This window comes from Podarcis filfolensis (assembly GCF_964270895.1).
Source record: "Podarcis filfolensis genome assembly, chromosome: 4".
In the NCBI taxonomy this organism is placed as follows: Eukaryota; Metazoa; Chordata; class Lepidosauria; order Squamata; family Lacertidae; genus Podarcis; species Podarcis filfolensis.
In genome coordinates, this window is record NC_139607.1 from 52,757,519 (window position 1) to 52,770,081 (window position 12,563).

At 38.8% G+C, this 12,563-nt stretch overlaps 1 protein-coding gene across 7 annotated transcripts in view; it reads right to left on the bottom strand.

Annotated features, from left to right (window-relative positions):
• The window catches only part of ITSN1 (intersectin 1), an 86,892-nt gene that overhangs the window by 15,054 nt on the left and 59,275 nt on the right, over positions 1 to 12,563 (bottom strand). For 5 of the 7 annotated variants that reach the window (XM_083608829.1, XM_083608831.1, XM_083608830.1 and 2 more), the window contains one exon: positions 11,205 to 11,396. In XM_083608829.1, the coding sequence (XP_083464955.1) occupies positions 11,205 to 11,396 (192 nt within the window). Of the gene's footprint in view, positions 1 to 9,432; positions 10,901 to 11,204; positions 11,397 to 12,563 lie in introns of those variants that run through there. The other 2 variants (XM_083608835.1, XM_083608834.1) reach the window with 1 other exon arrangement.

Consider the following 12,563-nt stretch of genomic DNA (forward strand, 5'->3'; position numbering starts at 1 on the left):
CATGGAGAGGTGCCCTATAGCTAGGGAAAAATTATATTGAACAATTGTTCACCTTGGAGCCCCATGTGCAAGATGAAAAGAGGCATACTATATTATTAAAATCTGTACTCATAGCAATAAGAGGCAAGTCTCAAGCTTATGCTGATTGCTGAATAAGGAGGTTTGTTCTTGTAGCATAAAAATCATGATAAAACGTATTTTGATTCAAAATATTCCCCAGAGGCATTCCGATTCAATGCTTCTTTTTAAATTAGGTAGCCTTTCTTTGATAGCCAGCTCTAACAATATGCAGGTAGCTGACTTTAGCCAAAAATATATTTTTAGAAATAGCTCATCCAAGTTGTTTCTTTCACAGAACAGAAGTCACAATCTCACGTCAGTTTGCAGCCCCAATAACACAGTTAATTTTAGGCAGTTTAAGTGGGGTATTTTTTGCTCAAGTTGGTTGCCAGGGTTATCAGTGAAATTAGATCTACAAGGTCAGGGTAGGAAGCCGGTGGTCCTCCAGACACTGAACTACATCTCTCATCATCATCCCTGGCTGTTGGCCATGCTAGCTTGGGCTGATTGCAGATGGAGCCAAATAACAAATATGGGGGCACTATTCTCTCTGAAGAAACACAGTGTCAGATTCATCCTGGAGGAAGACTTTAGCTGAAATGTATCATATTATTACTATTTCAGTTCTTCATCAATAAACCCATTCTGTTCAGTGGGATTTGGTTTGCATCTTTTTCACCCTTTCTGATGCTGCCTCCTGCCTTTTGATTTGACAGTAAGGAAGAAGAAGAGGAGGAGGAGGAGGAGTTTGGATTTGATATCCCGCTTTATCACTACCCGAAGGAGTCTCAAAGCGGCTAACATTCTCCTTTCCCTTCCTCCCCCACAACAAACACTCTGTGAGGTGAGTGGGGCTGAGAGACTTCAGAGAAGTGTGACTGGCCCAAGGTCACCCAGCAGCTGCATGTGGAGGAGCGGAGACGCGAACCCAGTTCCCCAGATTACGAGTCCATCGCTCTTAACCACTACACCACACAACGGCAGCCCAATGACTGAAGAGTACTGCCATTAAGTAACTAAAAGTACTTACATCAGGTAATACACCAATACTAATTCCATAGTATTGACCTAATCATATACTATACTAATTCTTAATATCACTTTTTAGAAGTTTTCATCATTTTTTAAAGCAGTGTTTTCTTTTAAAAATAATAACGACAACCTATAGTATTTCAGCATAATGAGGGACAAGTTAGCAGTAGGGGGCTTTTCAAGACAGTTCAGAGATACTTAACTCATACTTAATAATCATGGCAATCATGTGGACAGGAGCAGATTTTAGTAATACAGTCGTAACTTGGATCCCGAACACCTTGTGAGTCAAACGTTTTGGCTCCTGAATGCCGCAAACCCGGAAGTGAGTGTTCTGGTTCGCAAATGTTCTTTGGAACCCGAATGTCTGACGCAACTTCCGCGGCTTCCGATTGGCTGCAGGTTTCCGAACATTTTGGTTTCGGAACATTTTGGAAATCAAACAGACTTCCGGAACAGATTCTGTTCAAGTTCCAAGGTACCATTGTATGGACCTCTGATTTGGTGCCCTAAATACATAATAATTGTGGCCACTCTATCACACGTCTGACCACAGCCTAGCTTTGAGTAGGTCCCTGTATAAAAATATTATTATTTTGTGTCCCCTCACTCAGCATACTGTGATGATGTGGAGGGCAAACTGCAGCAGATGTATTTCTGTCTCCAGCTGACATGCTATCCCACCAGCCTGCACCACTGCTGGAAGTTGGTGGGAACTGCTAGGCTGACATTTTAGGGGCAAAGACAGATCTGGTTCTCACACAGCAGGAACTAGGCTCACTGATGTCCCACAGAAGCAGTTGCTGCTCTACCGTGAATGCCTGGGTTGGGCTTTGATTTTAAGCATTCCCAGCCTTTGCAACAGCAGGTACCCTATTTTTCGCTCCATAAGACGCACCTAGTTTTAAGAGGAGGAAAGGGGGAAAGCCCCGTTTTGGGAGGATCAGCTCACAGTTGTGCAGCTTCTTTTGCAAAGGGGAAAAGCCCCTTTTTTGAGGATTAGCTCAAAGTTGTTGAGCTTACATTGCAAAGGGACAAAATCCTGTTTTTATGGGGTTCAACTCACAGTTCTGCATCTTCTTTAGGAAAGGAAAGGGAGCCGTTTCTACAGTTTCCAGACAGATAATCTAATCAGCCAGTCACATGTCGCTGGGGAAACAAACAGCCTCCGTCTTCAACAATGGAGGCCTGGGCAAGGGGGCGGAGCCAGAAAGGGAGCCAGCGATTGACCACACATTCGCTCCATAAGATGCACAGACATTTCCCCTTATTTTTTAGGAGGAAAAAAGTGCATCTTATGGAGCGAAAAATACGTCAATAGGAAATTATTATTATGTATTCTGTGCCATCAGTGGACATGGCTCCTTAATGAGTTTCGTAGGTAAGATAGCTATACTCTTGTTCCCAATGAATCTACAGCCTAAAATAGTAAGGAACGGAATAACGTTGGCAGAAGCTATTACATTTACTTGAAGGTTGGTTGCAATTCAGAATAAGCACGAACGCAATTAGCAGCACAGGGACAGACAATGCTGTGCTCCACTAACTGACTCCCTGCTGTGATGAAGAATCCATGTCGCGTGTCATAGGATTGTAGAGTTGGAAAGGACCTCAAGGGTCATCTACTCCAACCCCTTGCAATGCAGGAGTCTTTTGCCCAGTGTGGGGCTCAAACCCATGACCCTGATATTAAGAATCTCATGTTCTACTGACAGCTGTTCCAGTGTCAGCTTGGCTTCTGGTATATGAATGCCCTGTATAGTGGAGGAGGGTGCATCTTACTAGAAGACCAATATGAACATGAGACAGGCAAATAGATAGATGGATATTTCCTTGTTTTGCTTTCAGTTGCCAGTCAACAACATGGAAGTATCAAATACAGTTAAGATATTTTATCAAATAAAATGTCAGTGAAATGCTTGTCTTACTTAGAGGAAGTGTCATCTAAGTTATAGGCACTTCTTAATCAAATTGAAGATAAAACACAACAGCTCTTACAGTAAGAATCTTAGGGATGTGAGGAAAATAATTTAAGAAGCAAAACTCAGTTCCAACAGCAGCAGGTTTCTCTACTTTATTGTGAAAATAAGTAACACATTTCAAAAATGAAACATTGTGTCATTTGCAAATGAAAAATCACGAATCACTCGGCCACCTCCTTTTTCTCTATTTAGGAATGCATCTCTTTCCAGAACAATAACTATCTCCAAGGGAGGTTAATGATAAATATCAGGGGTGATTAATGTTCTTTAGGCCAAGGGCTGCACTGACCCATGACCAACCCTCCAAGAGCTGCATAATATTATTATTATAATGATGATAACAATAATTTTTAATACCCCGCCCATCTGGCTGGGTTTTCCCAGCCACTCTGGGCGGCTTAAAACAAAAGATTAAAAATACATTAAGACATCAGTCATTAAAAACTTCCCTAAGCAGGGCTGCATGGTAAGATGGGTGTGGCGGAGGCAGAAAAGAGTAGAAAGTTCATATATTTCATTTTCTTTCCATGCAAAGTCAGTCTATTCCCTTCCCAAACACATTCGATTTGTATTTTCTTTTAATTTTTAAATTCAATTATATTTTTCCGAATAAAATAAAGGTTAATAAGATAACGTATTGTGTCTTCCATCCAAAGTCAGTCTGTTCCCATCTATCAGTATTTCCTTTTCCTTTTTTTAAGTGAACAGTCTGCTAATAAGTCTGCTAAGTAGCACTATTAATAACACAGAAGCAGCAACAGGAAATAATCAATTAGTTTAGAAGCCCCAGCTGACTTAAAAGTGGAGAAAATAACCCAAGGACAATCAGGGAAGCCCAATGAAAGTAATTAACAACAGAAAAAGTGTATATAGGAGCAGGGGAGAGAGAAAATCACCAACAAATAAATAAAAATTAAGACACATAATTGTTGGAGATCCCTGTGGATCACCCAAAACCTCTTGACTGTATACAGCCCACAGGTCATTGGTTAGCTACCCTTGATGTATATGATTAGGTCAGAATCTTAATATGGCAATTTGTAATGAATGACAAGTTCTGTATGAAGATCGTTTTAATAGTATTTCAAATATGCAAAATATCTTACAATCTTTGTGGCACCTTAGAGCTCAGTACACTTGACCAGCATAATTACGGTACCATTTCAATGGAAGGCCATATTCTTAGAATGCTGCTGGATGCTACAATATTCTCTTTTTCTGGCTGTCTTGCACTAACTTATCCAATTAATCTAGGAAACTTGGTGATTTGCTAAGAAGAGACAAGGGGTGGGATTCTAGAAATGGGAGAGACTCGACTTATGAAACTTCAAAGACCTGGAGTAGTTTCTTATGAACATCAGAGTGAAGCTAGAATTTGAGGGGGCCAGCTCTACCTGCCTTTGGTTTTAATGGAGTTATTACCCAATGACAGTGGTGGGATGAAACCAATTGATCCATTGGTGTCAGCTCACAGATGTAAAGTATGCAAGTTACTATAACTCGGGACCTTGTAAATTGATTGCTCCGCCATTCTGGTCAACATGATAGAATAGTTAAGCAACAAATTACTGCACATAAATTCAAATTCTTCTTAAAAATGTCATAGAACTACTGCCAGCCCTTTTATTTTGTGGCCTCAATTGTTCACAGAAACATTTTCTGTGTGGCAGCACACATCTGATACTCAAAAGCACATTACCTCTGAACAGATTGGGTTCCAAAGAACTATCCTTACAAATAGCTTTTGATAAAGTGCCCTGCATTTACTTTCTTTCTTGCTCCTGTTGACACAGAAGAAGAGTTTGGATTTAATATCCCGCTTTATCACTACCCGAAGGAGTCTCAAAGCGGCTAACATTCTCCTTTCCCTTCCTCCCCCACAACAAACACTCTGTGAGGTGAGTGGGGCTGAGAGACTTCAAAGAAGTGTGACTGGCCCAAGGTCACACAGCAGCTGCATGTGGAGGAGCGGAGACGCGAACCCGGTTCCCCAGATTACGAGTCTACCACTCTCAACCACTACACCTGGAATTCCCTAATCTTGGCCCAGAAAACCAGTTCTTGTTTTCATTTTCACTGCTCTGGAGATGCAGCAAAGTGATTAAAACAAACCCAGGTCCAAAACAATAGGTCTTCTGCAATACAAATCAAGCATCTCTTGCTTCTTTGAATTCACACACTCTCTGAAGAGGAGTTCAAAGTCATGATCTGAAGTAATTGGTTAGTTATTTATATTGAAAGTAAGGAATGCATGGGCTACTCATACTCAGGTTAAATGGGCAGTGAAGAGATTTATCTATGGAGAGGGGAGACGAATGTTCAGTGTTTGTAATACTCTAGAGTAGAGCCGCTGAAATCACACTATGTTCCTATCCCAAGGCACACTTTCTGACTTCGTTTCTCTACTCAACACATGCAGTTCATGGGTAACTAGTTTATCCATTCAGTTCAGTTTGTTTTGATCACTGGCTCTAACAAACATGCAACAGAACAAAAACAATAAAGCAAACCAATAATTGGGCAGTAAAGAAAGGAGCACATACAAAAGGGCCCCATTGGTGTTAAAACTGCCCAATGTCAAGTGACACACAATAGCAAACAAGCTTCACGTATCAGTGTAATCTAAGGTGGCTGTTACTTCAGCCATCTGCGCAAAAGTAGCCACTGTACAATAAATATTATTTTTTTGGTATTAGTGAATAATTAATTTCTAGTGGTTGGACCAAACTTTATGAACTTATAGGAGCAAATGTAGAAGTCTTCCATTGAAAAGGCCATATATCATTGGATGAAATTTTGATTTTGTAGAGCCAGGTCCTTTAACAAGTCCATATAAATTGATGAGACTTTGTCTCTATTTTCAACATAACAGAAGACGCTTCTAGAAAATAACATTTCAGTTCTATGGCTGTCAATATATCATATGCACTTTGGTGACTTATGGCCAAACAGGATCATTTTAGCCTTATAATAATTTGCGGCCTGAAGACTTCTGGCTCAGGGCAGTGGGCAAGTGGTGTTAAGCCTATGTGAGGGTGGGAGAGCAGCACTAAATACTCATAATATAACCAAAAACAAGAAAAATGGGGCAAGGATACAATCTTGTTTCACTACCTAGGTAGTTGGACCACTTTTTAATCAGCAAGCCTATGGAAGATAGCACTTATTCTCCATACTGTATCTTAATTGCTGTCAATAATCTGCAGGCAACATTGCTTTCAGGAAGTTTTTATTTTGATTTTCCAATCACCTTTATCAAAGGCTGCCTTGAAGTCCACGAAGGGAGCATGCCCCAACTGACATCTGCATTAATGTATACATGAACTACAAATCCTAGCACATGAGGTGTAAGAATACCCAGCTCTAAAGCCTGCATTTCCATCTGGAAAAACCCTCCCTCAGATTCAGCCCACATCTGAAGTTTTAACAGCAAAATGTTGGGATGATGCTTTGCCAGAATTTTGAAATGAACAGGCCTATAGTTTCAGGCTATATTTGTTCCTCTGTTTTATTTATTAAAAGTATATACTGCCCTTCATCAGAGGATCACAGGACAGCTTGCAGTATAAAAACATCAAAATATGTAACATTATAACAAATAAAGCAATAACCACCACCCTGCAGAGCTTAAAAGGCTAAATGCTTACTTAAGTCAAAGGCCTGAGAGAAGAGGAATGTTTTTGCCTGGCACCTAAAGATATGAATGAAGGTGCCAGGCAAGCTTCCCTTGGGAGAGCATTCCGCAAACAGGAGGCCACCACAGAGAAGGCCCATTCTCATGTTGCCACCCTCCAGATCTCTCATGTTTGTATCGGAACAATATGAATTATAGAACTGGAGGCACAAGTCCAACAGAACAATTTCCTTTGGATGAATTATTGCTGATCCATACTGAATTTAAATATTTCACTGGATTTATCAACTTCGACAAAATTATTTGTGTACTTGCTTCTGTACTTCAACTGCCTGACTGTCTTGTAAGGCTCCCAGTACACAGATTACAGGTTAGACCAATTTATTTAGCACCATAGCTCGATGACATCTTATTAAACACAGAATAAAAATGATGCTCCCATGCCAAGTTTGAGAGGTTGGAAGTAATGGAGCGGCAGTAGCTGCAGCACCTCTCACGCACCGTTCCAAGAAGTATGAGAGCAAAATCCAAACAGAGATAGTTTACAGAGTGTCTCTTTAAGTCCAGAAGCTCTTTTAGCTGTCACGCTTGTTTTTCTTTCTTTATTAAGATTTCCATGCCACCCTTCACTAAAATAACCACAGTGAGGTTACAAAAAATAAATGAATTACATAATAAGCAAAAACATTAAGAATCTCTCATCAATTACTTAAATAACATTGTTAGCTGCATTAGAAGCCTCTAAAACCCTGACAAATAGGGTAAGTTTTTACCTGGCATCTAAAGTACATAAGGTTGGAGGCAGCAGTTCTTCAGTGAAGAGGTCATTCCACAGACACTAAGCTACCACTGAGAGGACTATTTTTTTAAAATAAGTAAATAAAATAAGCTGGATTTTCAATTTTATCCACTTTAAACTTTCAATTTTATGCAGCTCTCAAACCTTATCTTCAATGTACTTAAAACTGAATCAGGTGGATCAATCCTAGAAAAAGAATTAGGGCATTTAGTTGAAGCTACCAAAAGTGTCTTTAAAATACCCCATTATCACTCTGTGCACAACTAAACGCTGGCAGAAAAATTCTCAAGGTTCATGAGTTCTGTAAACACATATGAAAACCTGTTGAATTTGTCCTTAATACTCTCATCAAAGTCTTGTTCCATTTAAGGTGCTTTGTGCCTCCAAGTTCTAGATTATTACTATCTGGAGAGTGCTATTAAAGCTTATTTTTGTCTGCTGAAACTTTAAAGACCACCAGCCAATCATCACAGCTACATGGTAGCAGCTCAGTGTTAAGATAATGCTTCCATTGTAGAGATGTAGAGACAGTCCACAATGCTGGGTCCCAAGGCAAAAATAAAATGTAAAATCTCCATTTTGATCCTCAGATACCTTATCATTCAATAATCCAGTTTAATTTATAAAAGGGTCTTCACAAAGTGCATGCCTTCAGAGTTTAACATCCCTCAGGGGCCAGAAGAAATATTCAGTCTAGTTTGTTATTAGCATTTGCATTTCTAAAGGATTAATTGTGCAAAGGCTTTACAGTAACCATTTCATCAACAATTGGACAAGGTCGTTTTCTTGTCTAGTGAAGTACTTCTGCATGAGTGCATAAAACTGTAGAGGATAAGGTTAAAGCTTCCTAAAGGAATCTTAACATGCAGTTTTCACACTCCTTCAAGGATTAGATTTCTCTTGCCCTAGAAGGCCACAAGGCACTTTGAAGGCGGCCTACTCTGCACTGAGATTCTGCAGTCCAGAACATTAAATTCGCTGACCACTTTGAGGAACCTCAGTGTATTAACATTCTGCAGTGAACATATTAACATGGATGGCAATTTAATCAAAATCAAAGGAACTCGTTACCACAAAATACACTGGGGATTAGGGTGTTAATTCCATTTCAGTCTTTTGGCAGCCCTGGTTATGGTGGTAAGGTAAGTTAATTTAAAGTTGTTGCAGCTAACCCTTCACTGCCTTCCCATTGCCAATTTTCATGTTGTTGCTTATGCTGGACAAGATTACATCACAGTGCTAGCTGGGTTCCACTGTTTTCAAATGGTTGACTCTACTATGGTCTCACAAAACACATTTTAATTATCAATATATTTATTTTTTAAAAACACTGCCAGGTTTTGCATCTTTGCATCTGCCTTTTTGCATCTTTTTATCATCCTATATAGCCCAGAACTGTTGTTTATAATTAGACTACTATTATTTTAAATTGTTAATTTACTGCAACACACATGAAATTGGCTAAGTGATTGTTAGGAAGTTAAGTGGCAGACACTCTAGATATAAAAGGTATAGAATGGTATTTTAAACATCATGCTAGATAAAATAATGTGGCCCTATTGAAGTGTACAGCAGATCGTAAGGGAATGTTCTATTATGTAATCAAAAATATATTGACAGAGAAAGAGACCACAATCGAGAAGGAGCAAAGAAAACAAATAAGTGACCTCATATATAATGGATAAAAAGCAGCACCTTTATAGTAAACAAGATGAAAACCCCACAGCAACCATTTAAAAATGGCATTACTGAAACACTGACATTAGAGATGCATGTTGAAAAACAACCAGCTGTCCTTGAGTATTTAAAAAGTAGCCACTGCTGATCATGGTCAGCAATGAAAAACCTGAAGTTTGGACTATTCTCTTGCAGTTAGTGTCACTTGCTAAATATACACAGTAACAATAAAACAGAGACATTTAGTCTAGCTTTTATATGAAGAATTTAATTATCTATACATGTAGCTAATTGTAAAGGCTGTATTACAGTTGTTAAAGCTGCAGGTTTCATATATTTATATATTTTACATTCATATCAATTAAAATACTGAAGTGCAATTGAATAAGGAACTTCACTTGTTCTTTGCACCACATGAATGAAGATAAAAGGAATTCTACATCGCCAGCATGAAATTTAGAAATAGAAGAAATACATAAACAAAAAGAAAAATGTTAAAGTAATTAGTAGAGTTGCTATATTGTGCTTGAGGCATAGGGCTTTTCTTCCTATGTGCTGGCCGCACCAGGCAATAAAGAGCTTATAACTAATATTTAAAAGACAAACATAGCTTAGAGTACAGCACAGCTACATAAAATTTGACTATAAGCTCCATTTAATGTTACTTGTATAAATTCCACAGTCTAGTTTAAAAAATGTAAACATTGGAAATTAATTGCAGGAAGGTATTTCTATACATTCTTTTTGTCAAGATAAGATAATTACTTCCTCAAGGGATGCTGTTCCATAGTTATTAACGTAACAGTGATGATAAAACGTAACTTGAAAAAAGTCATGTTAATTCTGAAGAAACAGATAAATGTACTCTTTTGATTTTATACCAAAATGCCAAAAAAATAAAAAATAAAATCTGAGACACAGAACAAAAAGGTGCTTACTATATGTAGTTACAAATAAGAGTGCAAAATATAACATAATGGGAATAACTGCATTATACATGTATATTCTTTCTTGCACATGGAAGGAAATTAATTTCTTATCCATGATGAATTACACGCACAAACATTCACTACAAGAACATGTAACAGTACAAGAAACAAAATACCTTAGTTGAACTTGTAATTGAGCACATTTTAATTTCCGTTAAACCAGACTAAATCCTGTTTTAGTAGTACACAAAAAGGAAAAAAAAGACAGACACCAACAACATTGGGACAAGTGAAAAAGCAAAAATACAAGTCTCAGATTTATGGACATTTGGAACAATTTTAATAGCACATGCAGCATTCCTTGATAGTGGGTCTTTTTGCAATAACAAAATTGCAATGACAAAATGCTTGTTTTTCTTTAAAAGGCTAAAATAGGCATTTAAAAATATTTCTACTACTGAAAGCACCTGTGCCAAGGTGGAAAAATAGGTGGGTAACTATGAAAGCCACAAAAGGACCCACTATCCTGTGTTTTTTTTTGTCTTTTTGTAATTTTGCATCTATATCTGTAGATATTAAATAAAAACATTGCGATTACATGCAACTAATGTAAAATGAGGTAAACTGCTCTGCAGTGTGTTCTTCTACTCAGAAGGCAGTAGATGATCATGCTGGAAGTCACATGATCAAGGCTGCATCTCCCATCATCCCTCTGGACAGTGATATGGGATAGTGGGTCTCTTTGAGGACTTTCAAGCCTGAGTGGGGGATGGACAACATATGATTCCTAGAAAAAGGAGGAAAACAACACATAAGCAAAACAAAACAATGAGCAAAATTCAAGCTAGGAAAATGAGCCAGGCATGTACACAGCATGGTGCAAAAATGATAAAGGTAACATGCTACAAGGGGGATGGAACTAAAAACCAACACAAGTTTAGGCTTGCAATATAGAAGGTCTTCAAAGAGAGTTAGGCAAATATATAGCAGTGGCCAAGCTTCTGCAAAACACAGCAGAATCACAGCAATGCTGCATGTTTCTTTAAAAAAAATACTATGTAAGCAACTACTGAGATAAAATAGTCACTTACATTGCTGGCTCGGGTCCATATCTGTTGTCAGTTTCACATAGTTGGATGGGAAGAGACCCACTTGCCCATTCACTTCTCCTTTCCACCAGTCTGGGTCTTCCTTATTAAGGACGTTAATGATCTGGCCTTTGCTGAATGCTAATTCATCATCATTCTGTGCAATGTAGTCATACATACCAATTACTTGGCACACTGTTAAGACAATAAACAACATTTCAAACTGGTAATATTCATGTCTACATATTTTTGAAACAATATGCTAGTGCTCCTAAAACATCTCCCCCCTTAAGTCACTATATTGTTACTACATAGAAGAAGAATAATAAGAAGAGTTGGATTTGATATCCCACTTTATCACTACCCTAAGGAGTCTCAAAGCGGCTAACAATCTCCATTTCCCTTCCTTCCCCACAACAAACACTCTGTGAGGTGAGTGGGACTGAGAGACTTCAGAGAGGTGTCACCCAGCAGCTACATGTGGAGGAGTAGGGAATCGAACCCGGTTCACCAGATTAAGAGTCCACCACTTTTAACCACTACACCACACTGGCTCTGTGCTTTAAAAGAGCAAGCTAAGCTATCAGGTCACCAATTAAAAAGTTAATTCTACCTCTCAGCTCACGAAAGGGGGTATACGTGCACCCACTGACCTCACTCTAGCACATCTCAGTTCTAAACTATGACAATCTCACCTAATTGCTATTTTACTAGGGGCCAAAAATAGGGATATTGTTAACCCAAGTTTTTTTGAAATGCTTAGCAAAACTGGGGAAATGTGGTGATGAATACACCAGCCAGAAGATCACCATAAAGAGAAATGATGTATTACAATGTGACTAACACAGCAACTTTAAATGACCATACTGAGCAGGCTGACTTCACCAGTCAAAGAATACAACAGAGTGTGGGAATATTTCAATATGTAGAAATTCCAGAGGTAATCATCATCAAACTGGATCAATACATTAAGATACTATCGGGGTAAACATTCAAATTGATGGTTTCCATAGAGTGCTATGATAAAGGAGCTTGTACTCCATGTAGCATTAAATCGGCATCCAGCTAGCACAATAATTTCCACTTGCATGATAGGACTCCCCCCCCTTAAACCTCTCCTTTTTCCAACCCTCTGAAGCAGATTTGGGGAGAGAGTGCTGTGCACACATTGGAGGACAGGGTGGGATGTCCTGTTGCATAAGCACAAATCCTTTCACTGATAGGACAAAGGAGCTGGATACCACCCATAGTCTATAGCAGGGGTTGTCAACCTGGTTCCTACCACCCACTAGTGGGTGTTTCAGGATTCTAGGTGTGCGGTAGCGGGTTCTATGGCACAAACTGAATCCTCCTTCCATCAAG